Source organism: Periplaneta americana, chromosome 11 (genome assembly GCF_040183065.1).
Source record: "Periplaneta americana isolate PAMFEO1 chromosome 11, P.americana_PAMFEO1_priV1, whole genome shotgun sequence".
NCBI lineage: Eukaryota > Metazoa > Arthropoda > Insecta > Blattodea > Blattidae > Periplaneta > Periplaneta americana.
The window spans coordinates 20,404,455-20,423,056 of NC_091127.1; the positions used below are offsets into that span (position 1 = coordinate 20,404,455).

Below are 18,602 nucleotides of genomic sequence, written 5' to 3' on the forward strand. Positions count from 1 at the left end.
TTTATCTTTCCTTAGGAACTGTAATTTTTGCGCTCTGTCGAGCCAATACTGAAGACAATGACACATATCAATATCTACACTACACCGCCATGAAGTATATGAAAAAGACCCAACCCCAGTGGGCTAATAAGTATAAAAATATTTGATTTTTAATAACAATATTATTATCTTACTTAAGTTTTGTAGTTTATATAGCAGCCACTCAATAAATTATAAAAATGATGATCTAAATTAAGATAATCTCTACATTTACTTACATAACCTCAAAACATTTCACTTTCATGTCATCAATATAGCATCAGTATTATGTACAGCTGTCAAAAGAAAAAGTGGCCGCTCTCCTGGAACAAAGTTCCCTTCGGGTATCTTCGCTATAATTCGGAGACAGGCGATGTTACATGTTGTTGGACCACGTTGCCTGATATCTACAGTTATAATTGAAGTATTCTCTCTGTGATTCGATAGCGTAATGGTAGCGTTCAGGCCTCTTATTCATGAGGTCCTGCGTTCGACTACAACCTCGTGCTTTTTATGTTCTTTTTTGTTATGTTTTTGAGAGAGACAAACTATACATAATGGCTCCTTTCTCTTTTACGATTATTTTAGTAATTAACATCAGGTTCATTAATATATTATGCCATGACTTTATCATTATGATATTGTGGCTGCAAATGGAAAGAAAAAAGATTTTATTCTCAATAAAAATATCTTTCGTGGCATAAACAAAACAAATTTACTGGCGTCGGCCTTAAAACATTCAAACAATTAAGCGTTCAAAAAACAAAACAAAAAGCCACAATTCAATATTTAGTCTATCTTCCTCTTATCTCGATCATCTTGCAGTCGAGTGGGCATGGAATAGACTAGTCTTTGCATATAGCGACTGTTCTTAGACACGATATTCCAGGCATTCTGAACATACCCACATACATAAGTGTTCTGTCCATGGGCAGGTCTTTCATTGCAAACACAGCAATTTCCAATCTTTCCTATTTTCTGCCTTCCTCTTAGTCTCCGCATATGATCCACATATCCTAATGTCTTCTATTATTCTTTTCAACCAGATACCCAACCAATTCCTTGTTCTCTTTCTAATCAGTTTCAGCATCATTCTTTCTTCACTCACTTTTTTAAACACAATTTTATTTCTTATTCTGTCTGTCCACTTCACACGCACCGTTTTTCACCACATCCACATTTCAAATGCTTCAATTCGTTTCTCTTCATTTCGTCGTAATGTCCATGTTCCTTCCCCATACAGTGCCACACTCCACACAAAGCACTTCACTAGTCTCTTCCTTAGTTCTTTTTCCAGAGGTCCGCAGAAGATCCTTCTTCTTCTATTAAAAGCTTCCTTTGTTCATGTTTGCAGTTTTTCTTGGGAAGGATAGGCCTAAATGCGGTAACATCCCGTTGCTTTCCGCACACCACTATCTCTTTCGCATCTTATTAAATTCCAGGGGACCCAAGCATGGAGATGAGGAGAGTGGATTTGACTAATTGGGCCCTCCGGACTTCACCGAAAGTCACGGCAAGGGTTAAATATTAATTCTATCAGGATGTTTGACCCGATCAGAGACCGGGAAATCTCAATTAGCCTTTGCCCCCCGCATCCTGGACTAGCTTCTACGAATCATCAGAAAATCTTAGAGTGTGATTGGGCCAATTTTTCCGAAAATGTTTCAACACTTTTGCCCTCGTAGCTCAGCGGACGAACGTCGAAATTTAGATGTCAACGTCTCAGGTTCAATTCCTCGTTACTCCTTTTCATTTTATTGTGGTTCAAGATAGTATAATGTAATAATACAAAAAGAAAAACTAATACCAGTATTATGCAACTGGATTTTTCGAAACCTAATATTAAATTTATGTTATTTATATCGCTAAAGAACGATTACAATATAAATAACTAGAATATTATTTATACAGTATCACTAAAGAACGATAACAGAATATAAATGATAAATATCGGTTTGTTTAATTAATATAAGATATTATATAATACTTATTTAATTATCTAAATAAAATAACCTATTTTACAAAGAAGGATGGTTATTTGTGTTATAATAATTACTTACATAAAATACAGATTATTTATATTGCGAAAGAACAATAACAATATAAATAACTTGAATATTATTTTATAATGCTAATGAAGGAAAACAGAATATAAATGATAACTTGAATATTATATATATCGCTAAAGAACGATAACAATATAAAAAACGTGAATATTATTCATATCGGAATTTCACAGATTTATTACAGATATATTTAAGAAATTGTAGAAGAATAGTAATTAATAACAGTGTCCTATTTATTCTTCTTGGAGCCAAATTTGTAACTTTTAAAAGTGTGGTTACTATGTTGAAGTGTATGTGTTGTAACGGATGCTTGATTTGTTATGTATGTGAGTCAGTTATGTGATGCTTGATGTCGTCGCAATGTCGTAATTATAGTTTGATTGTGTTTGTATGACTATTGTGTATTAATTTATGATGTATGGTACGGAAGGCTGCGTATTTGTGTTATGGAAGTGTTACGTATGTGTGTTGTTAATGTTTTTGTATGTTTCAAATTGATACCTGATATTTATTTTGCAATCGCAATGCCTAATTTACGGTTTGTTTATGTTTTGTTTACATCTCGTAAGCTAATTTAATTTTCTTTTCTATTTCTCTTTATGCTTATCTTTTTTGTGTATGAAACTATAGCCCTAACATACATATGTAAAATAGGGCTAACCACCATTGGAGATACAATAATAAAAATTGTTATTCATATCGTTATAAAACGATAACAGAATACAAATGATGACTTGAATTTTATTCATATCTCTAAAGAACGATAACAAAATATAAATAACGAGATATCCATAAAGAACGATAACTGAATATAAATGATAATTTGAATAGCATTTACATCGCTAAAGAACGATTAAAAAATAAAATGAAAACTTGAAGAAGGCCCGAACCCACAACCTTTGAATCACTAAACAAGCACTCTACCGCTGGCCTACCGAGGCGCAGACATGGAACACTTTCATAGTTCGGGAACTGCTTGTACAAGCACATGCATCGTGTAACATCGCCGCGACCCGAAGTGGACTTTGAAAATATTCGCTGTTCACGAGTGCGGCCACTTTTTTTTTTGACAGCTGTACAATTAATGAAAAATAGATGCATCATGATATTAACTATAATAATATTTAATTTCTAATGATAATAATGTCATCAAATCACCTCAAGTTTCGTAGATTTGAATATCCAATACACAGCTGTACTCAGAAAATTATTATACACTGCAGAATCAGTTTTTAATAACAAATTGAATTAAGCTCTAAATATGTCGGCAATCCTGCAGGACATGGCCTTCGTGTAAAAGCCTATTGTTTATTGTAGTGTGTTTTTTGTTATGAAATTCAATCAAGTCGGCCGTGATTCGATCAAATTAGTTCTCAAAACTGACAACAGATGGATTTTGGAAAATAGAAAAATTATGTAGGAAAATTGACATTTCACTGAAAACTACTACTTTTCCGAAAAACTTTGGGTTCCAAGCTTCAAAATGAGGGGCCATTTATTAAAATCCGTTCAGCCGTTTTCCCGTAATTTCCATTATCAGTTCAAATTATATATATAGATGTTTGCAGTTAAACTTACCGCACTCATAACTGTGTGGTAAGTTTTCAAGAAGACACATGTAAACAGTATCGCATAAATAAGAATACAATCGTCCAAAAAATAACAAACGACTCAAATCTAATATTATTGTAATAAAATATCACAAGAACTCTTGGTCGGCGAGAAAAGGCGCATAAGTAAAAAAAAAAGTCGGTTTTTCTGTTGTACCTAATCACATAAGTCAAGTATTTTATCTAGTTTTTGAAATAATAAAATTTCTTGTGTGTTAAATTGAAAAGGGCCTTACTTTGACCAACATACATGAATTTCATTATTATACTTATATTCAGTTAAGAGTAAATTTAAAAAAAAAGTATCTCCTGAAAAATTCATTTTTTTTTACTCATGTGCCTTTTCCCGCCGACCTTTCTTACTTACTTACTTAAAATGGCTTTTAAGGAACCCGAAGGTTCATTGCCGCCCTCACATAAGCCCGCCATCGGTCCCTATCATGTGCAAGATTAATCCAGTTATATTTGGTTGTGTGTCAATCCATCTGGAGAAGTCCAAGTGTATTTATGTATATCCTTATGGGGGAATGTTGTACTTTTGACAATTAGATTTTTCGATGTGGCAAAGTTGACTAATCTAACTCCATTGTCACTACTAATTGCGTGTAGGCTCTCTTTTCCAATAGTTGGTCTAAAAATATCCCCCCGTCCTACTTTAGCGTTGAAATCCCCCAATAAAATTTTCATGTGATATCTAGGGAACTGATCAAAAGTATGTTCCAATTCCTCATAGAAGCTATCCTTTATATCGTCGTCTTTCTCTTCTGTAGGGGCGTGAGCATTTATAACTATGATGTCGCACCATCTACCCTTAAGTACTAAATACGATAACCTGTCACTGATAAATTCGACCTTTTTTACTGCTGATTTTATTCTTTTATGAACAAAGAATCCTGTTCCTAATTGATGATTATTGTTTCCTTCCCCATAATACAACAAGTAATCTCCTAGTTGTGATATGCCATTCCCATGTAACCTAACCTCTTGTACTCCCACGAAGTCTATTCTATATCTAGCTAGTTCTTTTGCTACTAATGTTACCCCTCCTCTTCTATAAAGACTAGTTACGTTCCAAGTGCCAAATCTCAAAACCTTATTCCTTTGCTGTGGTCGTGCTAGAGAATCAATCCTATTCCGAGGCTTATTGTAGGGATTCGTAACAAGCTGTTTTTTACGGTGATGGGTTGTTAGCCCTTCGCCCAACCCCCAAGCTGGAGGACCACCCCTTATCGGCTGTCCACGACTGCTTATTCAATATATTCGCAGCTACCCTCCATATCTGGAGGCCGTCTCCTCTATCCGCAACCTGAGGACGCGCCATGCCGTGGTGATAGGGACCCACAATACATGGTATATTACACGACTGAAAACGAAATAGCCTATTTGTGATTTATCATGGGAACTATTAAAATATCACACGACTGAAAATATATTTGTGAGTTATGATGGAAGCTATTAAAATAGTACACGACTGAGAGCAGAGTATTTGTGATTTATCATGGAAAGTGTAGAAATGTAAAAAAAGGCACATTCTTATTGCAGTAACTGTTAAAGCGAACCTTGTTATAAGCACTGAAAAAAAAAAAAAAACACCAACTGCACAAATTGCTATGTATGCAGACGATACAGCTATTTATGCAACCCATCGCAACATTAACATAGCTTCAAATCACCTTCAGGAAGCCTTAAACATCATATGCCCTTGGCTTGAAAATTGGCGCATCTCACTGCACTACAATAAATGCGAAGCAATGATATTTCCTTTGTGTCGTCCTGCTAATCTTCCATGCATAAATCTTTCAACCAGCGTGATACCGTGGAAACCAAAGAATGAAGCTGTAATAGTAATATGCGTTACAAGAGCGGTATGTTGACGTTTTCATGGTCGAGGAAAAGATTGAAAAAGCGAAACGTAGTTGAGCTTTTTTAATTTCCGAGAACATGAAAACAAACATACCGCTCGTGTATCGTACATTATTTTGTGCGAAGATCGTTTATTACATACCTGAAAGACGAATTTCTAATTAGCTGCAATGAAATCTCCATGTTGGTTTCTGTTTAATGACGCCAACTTCGGAACACCAAAATATCTTTCTTCGACATTGTTGCTGTAAAATATTTTCTGTGTTTACTATACTCCAGCAGGCCGTGATTTACGTCTGTCTTTTTTTTCCCCCCAGTCTATAAATGCGAACTTAAAACAAACGGTAAGGTTATGTAATGATTTATTTTTCATTTTAATATTTTAACAATATTATTTATATAACATATTGCAGTAATAACATCGGCATCTGGAATCTCGTTGATTTTTTCACGGCTTCCTTAATGTTACTTGTAACAGGAATGCAATAAGTTTCGTGGAGTAGTAGACTTTACTTAATTTTTGCAAATATTTAAAAACAATAATTAACATTGCAATTTAGGTGAAATTGCAGTGGTAAGTTTCCAATTTATAATTATTACTATGTTAAATGTCTCTAAAAATAATATGTTAAAAGCCTAAAGCAGTAAAATGAATGTCGCGCTTAAGCGGTAAGAAGAGGGAAATTGTTGTGTGTGTTACGTTGGGAATACTGAATGTGGTATTTCACACTTACCGCGTATTGGTTTTGTGCGGAAAACAAGCAAATACGCACGATCTCGCACAAAATATCTTGCAGTGCACTCAGATCGCCGTCCATCATGGAAACATCACATCAACAACAAACTTAAATTAGCTAAATTATATCCGCTCCTCAACAAGAAATCATCTCTAAAGCTACAAAATTGCATGCTACTTTACACATCTCTATTACGACCTCTACTGCTTTATGCCTGTCCTGTCTGGAGAGGAGCTGCAATAAGTGAAATTAAACACATCCAGTCATTTCAAAATAAAATCCTACGAATTTCACTCAATTCTCCTTGGTAACAGCCAACTACACAGAGAAACTGGTATTGACACAATCAAACAGTTTATTCATTCACAAGCTAAGAAGTTCTATAACAACCTAGAAAATGTTCCAGGCGCCATCCACTACTCTCTCGGAAGGAAGTCCACATTTCCCACCAGAATCAAGAGCAGACTTCCAATGGACCTCATATTATAATCAAAATTTATCATCACACCAATCTATGTAAATAATTATTTATTAACAATTATATTTGTTCTTTGAGGAGCCCAATATAGGTTGCCTTCAATTCAATTGTATTTATATTTTTAGAAATGATCTGTATAGCGCTAAATGCGCTGATCGATCAATAAATTGTTAAAAAAAAAAAAAAACCAACTAAATTTTGACGCTTGTACCTGTAAGGGGTACAGTCGTTCGTCGGAATCTCGTCTTGGATATGGATATTTTCGGCTATGAGCGAAACGTTCTGTAGAACAGACGTCCGGCATGGTGCTGATCCCACGTCATGGGAGCCCGAGGCATATATTGTGTTCAGTGTATCAAACTAAAACTGAGTGAAAGGCAAATTGCGAACCACTCACAAGCGTAAAATGTCTCAGAGAAAAAAAAAAAAAAGTTTTATTTATGTTTCGTTCATCCGTATCTCGAAGTCTCTTTGTTTATTTATTTACAAAAACTCAAATTTGGACAGATGAGCAGAGGGCGTTTCAAGTGCCAGGCGGCGGGGTTCGATACCGCGACCGGTGCTTCCAAGGCTCTTTCCTCCGCTTTAACAAGCATGACGCTGCAACATGATTCAACAGCAGAATGTGTGACTGGCCTTGAGCACGCGGCAAACATTTTCTCATTGCAGCGTTCGAAAGAGTTGTCGTGGAAACGAATGCCTTGCACTGTGTGGTTGATAACGGTATTTAACTTGCGATAGTACGAACTCGTTTGCAAAGAAGACAAGAAAGCGCACACTAGTTTTTTTTATTATTATTATGTTATATTTACCATCATACTCAGCATCATAATCTACTTAAAATATTGGGTATTTAAACAAGTTTCGTCTTCGTTCTTGTTAGGATTTTGAAACACTCGACATTCACACGTAACGGGACTTGTCATGTGGTCAGCATGGCGTAAAGATTGCCGTTTAAAACACAAAGTAAATACGAGACAAAGGACACACACACATATATGCGTGTGTGTGTGATAAATATCTACTTTTTTAAAGGGCATATACTTGATGGCCTTCTATGCCCGAGGTTGCGGGTTCGATCCCGGGCCAGGTCGATGGTATTTAAGTATGCTTAAATACGACAGGCTCATGTTTGTAGATTTACTCGCATGTAAAAGAACTCCTGCGGGACAAAAATTCCGGCATACCGGCGACGCTGATATAACCTCGGCAGTTGCGAGCGTCGTTAAATAAAAAAAAAAACATATACTTGGTGCCTATTCGAAGGAGATAAACATCTACTTTTCTAAAAGTGCGTTTTCGAAAGAGACAAATATCTACCTTTCTATCAGAAATCAAACCCCGATCTGCTAAATATTAAATATTGGATTACGCTATATATTGTGCCACATACTGTACACCATTCTAAGGATATTCATATTTTTACCACGATGAATGTTCATTCTTGATTGCAATAGAATCCGAATAAAGCACTGATAAAGTTTTTTTTTTTTTTCGTTGTTGGTAACTCTATAGCATCTATTAGATGCTTTATGGTTGTGCGAACAGATAGAGTTACTTGTCAACAATGTGACGCTGAAACGTGTGTTAGGTTACTGCCCAGCGACAGTCCTGATGTATTTTTATATTTGTGATGATTGGTTAATTAATATTAACCCGGCACACTCACAATCACACTCACATTCATACAAATTTCCAGACTCTAGACACCCAGGTAATTTTTCTTCTTCAAGAAAAATTCACCGAGAGCCGAGCCCGGGAATCGAACCAGCATGTTGACTAACAGACCACGGAGGCAGTGAAACTGATAAAGTTGTTTCCAAATATTATTCCAGATATTGTCAGCATCTAGGACTTCCTTTGAAGGCAAGGGTGGCCAACTGTCCGAAGACAGGTTGGAACCTCGTCATAAGTGACACCAAAAACGCATCACTCATGAGGCAACTAAGTCAGTAGATAAAGGGGTAGGGTGGCCAATTCATTTCTCCCGCCAGTGTATAAATCTAAAACTCGAGATCCTTGGCTTCACTTCTTTTCCTGAATGAAGTCTATGAATTTTTATTGCTATTAAAATTCAATGTTTTGGGTTTGCATCTTATGGAGAATTAAAAAAAATTATAAAACGAAAAAAAAAAAAAAAACGAAGGTTCTTACACACGTAAGTAAACATAGTATATTAAATTTTACATGTTGCTCAAGGACAGCCTACTAATTAACTATTTAATTATGTAAATAAACTACAGTCGCAGAAATGTCGTGTCAGGCAACAGCGCTCACACAACAAATAAATAAAATAAATGAAACACGAAGGAAATTATCTCGATTGGGAGAGGGATTTGTTTGTTCAAGTCACACACAACCATCGTTGATGATATAATGACGTCAACATTTCATTATCAAGTCCCCAGGGCCTTTAAAAACACAAATATATTAAAATTAAAAACATATAAAATTAATGGCGTGGATTGATGGTTAATAATAAGAAACCTCTTTATATGCCATCAAAAACATTACATCAATCCATATAAATTTATAATTTCAATTGTACTGTTGTCTCCCGCGGTCGACACATTAAGACGTTTCCACGGTATATATACGAAGTTGAGCGACACTTCTGACGCCCAACTGATCTTCGGTGGTCCGAGGTGCAGGCTTCAAACCTGTAGCTGACTAACGTCAGAGTGGTTCGATTCCACCTGTTGGGCGGTAATTGAAAAAAGTAGGTGATTAACGTCATCTACTTCAAATCAATTATTATGCCAGCACCTTACAGCAGTTCGAAAATTGTAACGAAAAATTAATAAAATACACGCTCACTGTTCAGATGAATAAAGTTTATAAGTTCATAAACTGTGGTTCACACTACCCCAATTATACATAAATCTTTGCTGTCAATCGAAATCTCAGATCGTTGCAATGTTTTGTATCTGTGATACAAATTATGTGCATTTCGGTCAATTTCCGATTTCCCCGCCTCTTTAAGAGATGGGGTGGCTGTTCTTCGTTCCGTTTTAGTTAAAAAAAAAAAAAAAAGTCAAAACATCCAATTCAAGGATGACTGATGATAGATTTTGATTACTTAAGTTTCGAAAAGTGAACAAGTCTAATGGAATGATGAACCTGGTCTGTGTTTGTGGGTGGTTGTTCAGTCAGCTGTTCGAAGATAGGTTTGAACCTCATGACTAGGGTCGGGTATTTATGGAGATCGCGAAAATCATGACATAATAGATATACAATAGATTTTTACTAATTTTTACGAATTAAGTGATTCTGATTAATAATATGCGGCTAAAACAATCACGACAAATCGCAAAATACAGTTTTAATAGCCAAATATGAACACATTCGCGAATTATTACTGTTGCGTCGTTTTATAGCGAATTTCGTATTCTGAGTTTTTCGAATTTTTCTTCTTTTGAATTTGTTATATATCCAAGTAGGCTACATTACATGGTATTCCAGGTGACTTATCTACAGATTTAAGTTTAAGTATGACTTATTTCGGCTATGAATACCGCCCTAGTCTACTAATGCTAACAGATAATCTTATTTAGCTTTACTTATAGAAACAGAAATAATAAAAAAACAATTTCATAGCCACAGCTTAATACACTATATACAGTAAGCAGACATACCTTCTGACTGAAAAACGAAAGTATTACGTGTTCCATTATTAATTTCACACTGTTACATCTCGTCCATTCTTAAAAAAAAAATCAAATTTCTTCATGTGTCGTTCTTTAGATTTTCTATGTAATAAAGTCTCCTCAGAATCTCTCTCTTAATATCAGAACAAAATATATTTTTTGATAGTCATTCTGAGTTTTTGCATAGTTCAGAATACACAAGCCGTCACTATAGCTACACAACAATCATGACGTTATAACTAGACCTTCTATAAAGACAATGTAGTATTAGTAGGCCATGTCTCCTAGCGTACAAAACTCTCAATAGTCTGTGATTTATTATTAGGTTAATTAATTCACATAGAATTTTCATGTAGTTGTTTCCAAAAAAAATATTGTATGTAATTAGTACGAAAGTGTCTTTCGCGCAATCGTTTCGTAATTCCGTCAGCCGAGTGCTTAAATTACACGAGCGCAATGAAGAACACGCTCACAAGTACCATACGTAATTTTATCCCTGACCATAACAAAAAATTTTGTGCGAGATCGTGCGTATTTGCTTGCTTTCCGCACAGAACCAATAGGCGGTAAGTGTGAAATACCACATTCAGTATTCCCAACGTAACACACATAACAATTTTCCTCTTCTTACCGCTTAAGCGCCACATTCATTTTACTGCTTTAGGCTTTTAACATATTATTTTTAGAGACCTTTAACATAGTAATAATTATAAATTGGAAACTTACCACTGCAATTTCACCTAAATTGCACTGTTAATTATGGTTTTTAAATATTTGCAAAAATTAAGTAAAGTCTACTACTACACAAAATTTATTGAATTCCTGATGCAAGTAACATTAAGGAAGCCGTGAAAAAAATCAACAAGATTCCAGATGCCGATGTTATTACTGGAATATGTTATATAAATAATATTGTTAAAATATTAAAATGAAAAATAAATCACTACATAACCTTACCGTTTGTTTTAAGTTCGCATTTATAGACTGGGGGGGAAAAAAAAAGACAGACGTATATCACGGCCTGCTGGAGTATAGTAAACACAGAAAACATTTTATAGCAACAATGTTGAAGAAAGATATTTTGGTTTTCCGAAGTTGCCGTTATTAAACAGAAACCAACATGGAGATTTCATTGCAACTAATTAGAAATTCGTCTTTCAGGTATGTAATAAACGATCTTCGCACAAAATAATGTACGATACACGAGCGGTATGTTTCTTTTCATGTTCTCGGAAATTAAAAAAGCTCAACAACGTTTCGCTTTTTCAATCTTTTCCTCGACCATGAAAACGTCAACATACCGCTCTTGTAACGTATATTACTATTGTTTTATAAAAGAAAATATGTTGAAAATAAGTCCTCATATAATCACATATCATGGCATGGATTTTAGAATCGATACGTTACTAGGTAGGTCATGGTGTAGGAGGCAATGAATAGTGAAGAAGGGTACCTAAGGCGTTGCATAAATAAATTATAATTAATTATATAATTTTAATATATATTTTTTCATTTTAAACGTGTATTTTCATCTTTTTGAAGTTTCAGGGATTATTTAGAAGTGTTCACGGGACTAATGTGATTAAAATAATTTCATATTTTACTTCTGGAAACTTAAGAGGAATCGTGTATGTTTAGCTCAGTTGACTAAGGCGTGTTGTTAGTAATTATTAAATCCTATAAACCCATACTTCGCAGGTTAAAGTCTCCTCGCATCCCAAAAGGTAAATTATTACAAAATTAAAAAAAAAAAAAAAACATATTAGATATGGATGCAATGCACAAATTACGACGTAGTAGTAGCACAGTCTAGTATATACAGTCACGAAGCTCAATACGTAGTAAATATACATCCATAGATAGTTGCTAACCACTAGGATCGCTAATATCGCCTCATTAGAGACAATGCGAAATAGTACCAGTACAGTCTATTGTTGCTAACACCCTCACAACACAAGCTTCGTGACTGTATATACTAGACTGTGGTAGTAGATAGAGAAAGGGGAAGGGGATTGAGTGTATGGAGAATTAAGAAATGGTTATAAAATAGTAGTAGAGGTAGTGACATCTAGTAACCAATATATTCACTTCTTGAGTAATAGTTGAATGGAAAAGTATACGTGTATGCCCGGGTACTAGGAAAATACTAATGAACTGTGAGGTAAAGTCTTTTTTTTTATTTGGTTATTTTACGACGCTGTATCAACATCTAGGTTATTTAGCGTCTGAATGAAATGAAGGTGATAATGCCGGTGAAATGAGTCCGGAGTCCAGCACCGAAAGTTACCCAGCATTTGTTCGTATTAGGTTGAGGGAAAACCCCGAAAAAAATCTCAACCAGGTAACTTACCACGACCGGGAATCGAACCCGGGCCACCTGGTTTCGCGGCCAGAAGCGCTGACCGTTACTCCACAGGTGTGGACGGTAAAGTCTTTATCTCACTAGTGGAGTAAAGTAATGTTGAATAAAAGCCTACTTTACAAACGCAAAAGTATTTAGTAGAGGCATGTTTTTTGTTATGATCATGGATAAATAAATATTACACAATTTAAACCACTTTTTCGTATTTCCGGAACAAACTTAGTCATAGATGGATATTGAAGAGTCGAGTCTGAAACAGGCTATCAAGCACATACTGTCGGTTCATAAGCCTGTCAACTACGTCACTTCAGTGGTGTCACGGTGTGAGTGAAACAAAATACGAGGGTTCTTCAAAAAGAAAGGTAACAAGAGCTCTCATGGAAAACTTTATTTCACAGGCAGATATAATGATACAAGTACAGGGACATCATTTTATTTTTACTTCAATTTTTATTGTACCTGAGTTTTTGAATGTACTTCACTCCCACCCCTTCTACTAATGAAGTTCAACCGTCCTCCACAAAGAATCAAGGCCGCATATAGTAAACAGCACTGAGTTAGTGAGTTTAGTACGTTCCAGAAATATGTTTGCGTTTTTCAGTGACGAAAGAGCTTTGAATATTGAATCATATTTTCGCACAGGTACTGTCCGTTTACCTACGTCGCATCCCGATTTCCCTCACCTGCTTCTGCTCCCCCCTCTGTAAAAGATGGGCTGTCTTAGCTCTTTTCTGAAAACAATTTCTGTTAGGAATTGGACGTTTACGTAATATTATACAGCTGTTTAAAATAACTTAAATAAAAGGGCCTCGTTAAGTAATTAACTGTCACGTGATTTCCCCTCTTTCTACGATCATGCGGCATAACCACTTGGCCGGACAGTAGATAGCATGTCTGAGTAATTTTATCTGTGCGGGTTGGGCAGAAATGAAGACTGAATTTACAGTACGTAAGGTACTCTTTTATAGAGTAGGTACAGAATTATTTCAACATGAGTTACTAGTACGAAGAACGAAACTGGCAATTGGAATTAGATGCAATAGCCTATAGTGCGATAATATGCACAAAAGAACTGAAGCCTGTATCGAAATGAACGGCCACCATTTAAAAAAATGTGTATAAATATTCATATTATGATTAGTTTTTAATTTAACTTCTTTCTCTATATTGTACGCTAATGTGCTGTAGACAGTATAATACACACTGCATAATGAATACGTTCGAATGGATAACTCAGTTCGTGAGTAAAAACACTTATTCTTAATACAGTACTGTATTTTGATTAAACAAAAACCTAATGAAAATTATCAAACTCAAAATCGCGATATTTCCCAGTTTACGTAAATGGATGAACTACTTTTCTTCCCTCCTATACCTAATAGAGTGATTTGTTTGTGTTTTACGCCAGTGTCATCGAACTAGAGTCGTGGAAGGGGATAGCAAACTGTATTTCCGGTTCTCTAAAAGTATAGCCAGGTTAATATTAAAAATGTTTGTAAAAATAAAATAATGTCCCTGTAGTAGGACACTGGTACGCATTACTTTCCAACATAGTCAGCATGCTTATCCAAACACTTATTTCAACTGTAGACCACGGCATCGATGCCGGAATAGAAGAAATCTGCTTCAAGTTCCTGAAGCCACGTCATGACGGCTTGTTGAACGACCGTACCGGAGTTGAATCGCTTAGCACCCAGGTGATTCTTCAACGGTCCAAAGAGATGGAACTCACTATGTTCTAGGTCGAAGCTGTAGGGAGGATGATCCAGTACCTCCCAACGAAAGCGCCATAATAATCACACGTGAAAAGTGGGAAGGGAACTGTTACACGTTTTGCCCTTTTAAATCCTATTTATACCTGTGAATGTGATGGCACGTAACTAGGATACCTCCTAGAAAACCTCAGCACGCAACTCGGACTTTTTTTTCCTTTTCCGCATGCAATTCGTAAACACGGATGCAAGCAGACCCTGTAAGATTGTGGTCAAGTTTTCGGTTTCTGCCATGGCGGAGACTCACCTGCGGAGACTCTGGGGATGTCAGGTACGCCAGGGCCCGGCACAGGGGTGTCCAACGGCGAATCATGAGCGACCCAGTTGCGTGCTACCTGCAAACAGAAAACAATAATTCTAAACACACTGAATGCAGCGCCGGAGAAGTAATTTTTCTCCGGAAATGTTATTAAGAATATGAATACTGTCTCTTCTACTTGTCTGCTATGTGATGAAAAAAGGAGAGAAACATTGTATAAAATGGAGGCCATACATACAACAAATTTGCAGATCGGAAATGTATTTGTTCGATCAAATTTTTGCGCATTTAAAGGACAAATGTAAAATTCTTTCAATCATTTATTATTTTATGCTCGACCATGCCGAAATGTAGTAATTATACACCTGGTAGCAGTCCTTTAATGCATGTCATTAAAGTACACCTATTCATTAAAGTTCAGGTTTTCGATTATTCTCGGATATGCAATCGAAAGACGAGGGAAATATCACGGAGGCTGGAAATCCAATATTGTCGCAGAATGGTATGTTCTGTTACTATAATAATTAGCGTTAATTGTAAATAATATTCAAATAAATTCAATTTGTCATCTCGTTTTTCAATTCTAAATCAATTTCCAGGTTATATCAAGACTAATGTTCTCTAGGTTATATCAAGTTCAATGATATTCGTGCCTCGGAAAAAATCAATACTTTCGCGTCTGCGCACATCTCACAATTCAGGTCAGTTCCGTACGTCACTTAGGCCTACATAACCATAACATGAAAACTTATGAATAATTTCAAGTTAGAAATATGGTCGAGCATAAAAAGTCGTATGAAACTTGCCTATAATGGTAATTAAGACGCTCGTATGAAAATTATGAAACTCGCTTGCGCTCGTTTCGTAAACGAACATACTTGCGTCTTAATTACTACCATTATAGGCTCGTTGCATAATGTATTAATAATACACTGCTCTTTTAAATTAACAGAGGATATTGGGATTTAAGTCAATGACTTTCCTAAAACACGCTATGAAATGTTTCATATAAAACAATTTTTATCTCGAAAAGGAAGCAAAAACGAGAAAAATTCTATTAAACTTTTTTGTTTGAAATGTCTCAAAGATTAACCCCCGGAAATTAATGACATTACTTAGTCCACCCTGTACATACATACATACATACATACATACATACACACACATACATAGTGTTCTACCCAAGGGCAGATCTTTCACTGCAAACCAAGCATTCTCCAAACTGCATAGTGCAGTAACTTAAGAAATAAACCGTATATTAACATAGCCAGCTGAGGAGAATAAATTAATACAATAGAGTGTGCGATGTTTTTCCAGACAGTCGTATATCATTCATCATTATAGAATGTGGCCTGATGGATGGCGTGGACTGGAACAGTAAACTATCTTAATCAATGTGTTTTCCCCTTTGATTGTTCCTTACGACATTCTATTCTAAGAACGTGAAGGTTTGGCGAAAATTAACTTATACTCGATATATCTGACTATCGATTTCATTACTCGTCTTTTTTGTATGACGAAAGTATTCAGTGTCACTAGAATACAAAACTTGAGGATATTATTCTAGGTTATTATCCCGAAAGTTCTTTGTTTGCTTGTGTGCGAGAAGTGAAAAAAAAAAAAAAAAGAAAAAGAAAAGAAAAAGAACACGTGCGTTTGCGCATTTCTTGTGTTGGTGCATCCGGCTACTGAATATAGCTTACCCGTGGTAGAGCGAAGTGTTGTTCACCATGTACTTCTGTTTTAATAATGTCATGATTTAATGAAGTGGTAGATAAGGACAGTTCTTTGTTCGAGATTGCTTAAAAAAAATTATAGGTTATTTTTTGGAATAGTTTTGTTTCTATGTACGGAAAAGAGTGTCAACGGAAAAGTTAACTTATGCCTACCGAAAGTTAGCCTGTGCGCAACTTTCTCCCCCTCCCCGCCACACAAATATTTAAAAGAGCAATGGTTAAAAATTACTACTCAGATTTGTGACAGTATTTATTTATACAGAAGTAAAAGTTATTTAGCTTTAAATTACACTGATAAACAAGGGGTAGATATGTGACATGTTGTTTACTGTTTATAATGTAGTTTTTCATGCTGATTTCAAATCTGAAAACCGTTTTGCGCTATCACGTCAGGTTTTGAAATTATCGACGAAATTTTATTTGCACATGGAACACGGTTCGTCGAATTTTTTTGTCGTTTTTCCAGATGATGTAGAACTTCACCAGATTTGTTTTGATACGTGTAAATTCTATCGGAAGACTTTTACGCCGTTTCTTAGGAAAACATATGAACTATACTTTGATTCGAAAGTGGATAGTGGTAAGTCGTGGCCACCACAGTTCATCTATTTGACCTGTGCATGCAACTTGTGCGGTTGGATAAGGAAGGCGAAGAACAACAGCCATCTAGCATTTGGAGTTCCTGTGATATGGTGTGAGTCAAGCAACCACACCACAGACTGTTATTTCTATTTGGCAAACGTCATCAGATTCTCCTACAAACCCGTACATCTGTAAAGTATCCAGACGTTCCTTAAGTTTCTAAATTAATTCCACATGATCCCTTCACTTGTCCAATACAACAGTACCTGCAGAATACACAGTTAATGAAGAAACGCAAGAAGAAAGCTCTCTTTCATCTCCTACCAACGACTCAGACTCTGACTACTCCCTGGAGAAGATATTCATTTGATGAATAATGTTGAACTTTGCGATCTTGTATGGGACCTGGCACTAACAAAAGGCCAAGCTGAACTGCTGGTTCACGTCTTAAAGAATTGAATTTCCTTGCACCGGGTATAACGACTTCACAGTTTCGGCACAGACACAAAGAACTTGTGAAGTTCTTTGCAATGAATGACACTATTTGCTACGGCACGGACATTCAAGATCTTATGACCCTCGGGGTGGAACACAGAATCGAAGCGTGGCGACTGTTCATAGACTCATCTAAGACAAGTTTGAAGGTATTAAATAATATTATTACACAATAGAAACAGATATGCGTCAGTACCGGTTGCATATTCTAAGCACCTGAAAGAGAAGTAGGAAACCATGTCGATACTTCTTGAAAAAATACGCTATCGCGAGTACAATTGGCGTATCTGTGATGATTTAAACGTTATCACTATTCTCATGCGAATGCAGACAGGGTACACTAAGTACTGCTGCTTCATCTGCGAGTGGGACATCAGAGATAGAAAGAATCATTACATAAAGAATTGATCGATCAAAAATACTGTAGAATGTAGCCAGGAAGTAAAACGTCCTTCGTGTGCCGTGAGTTGAGCATGGCAAAGTTATCATGTTACGGCTTCATATACAGCTGGGGCTCATGAGAAGTTCGTGAAGGCACTAGACAACGACTCTGATGTTTTTCGGTACCTGTGTAACAAGTTTTGAGAGTTGAGTTGCGCGAAAGTGAAAGAAGATATGTTCATAGGTCCACAAATAAAGAAGATAATTGCAGACAGCCACTTCCAAGACTTAGAGAGTGGTACTGAAATATTACTACTATACTTATGTGTCATGTGGCGCATTTGCACCATTTTCGTAGCTAGAGCCATATTCATTAGTACCCTCTGTAGCAATAAATGCTCTGCTGAAACTCCTGTCTGTGAGTTGTTAAACATAACGGTTGATGTCATATATCTCAAGAACGGTGGGTAATAGAGACAAATGGTTTGCATATTTGAAATCGGCATGTTTCAGTTGTCTTAGAACGCTTGTTAGATACCAAGATATCCACCAAAAATGTTTTTTTGTTATTCAGTGATGGATCATACGAGTTTTGA

At 36.0% G+C, this 18,602-nt stretch overlaps 1 protein-coding gene and 1 non-coding gene across 4 annotated transcripts in view; one reads left to right on the forward strand and one right to left on the reverse strand.

The window, feature by feature from the left end:
• The window catches only part of LOC138708864 (FAM172 family protein homolog CG10038), a 108,653-nt gene that overhangs the window by 7,279 nt on the left and 82,772 nt on the right, over positions 1-18,602 (reverse strand). For all 3 annotated transcript variants that reach the window (XM_069839124.1, XM_069839125.1, XM_069839123.1), the window contains exon 8: positions 14,801-14,884. In XM_069839124.1, coding sequence (XP_069695225.1) covers positions 14,801-14,884 — 84 coding nt within the window. The remainder of the gene's footprint in view (positions 1-14,800; positions 14,885-18,602) is intronic.
• On the forward strand, positions 9,392-9,478 carry TRNASTOP-UCA (transfer RNA opal suppressor (anticodon UCA)). Its single transcript has one exon. It is a non-coding gene; the product is annotated as a tRNA-Sec (tRNA).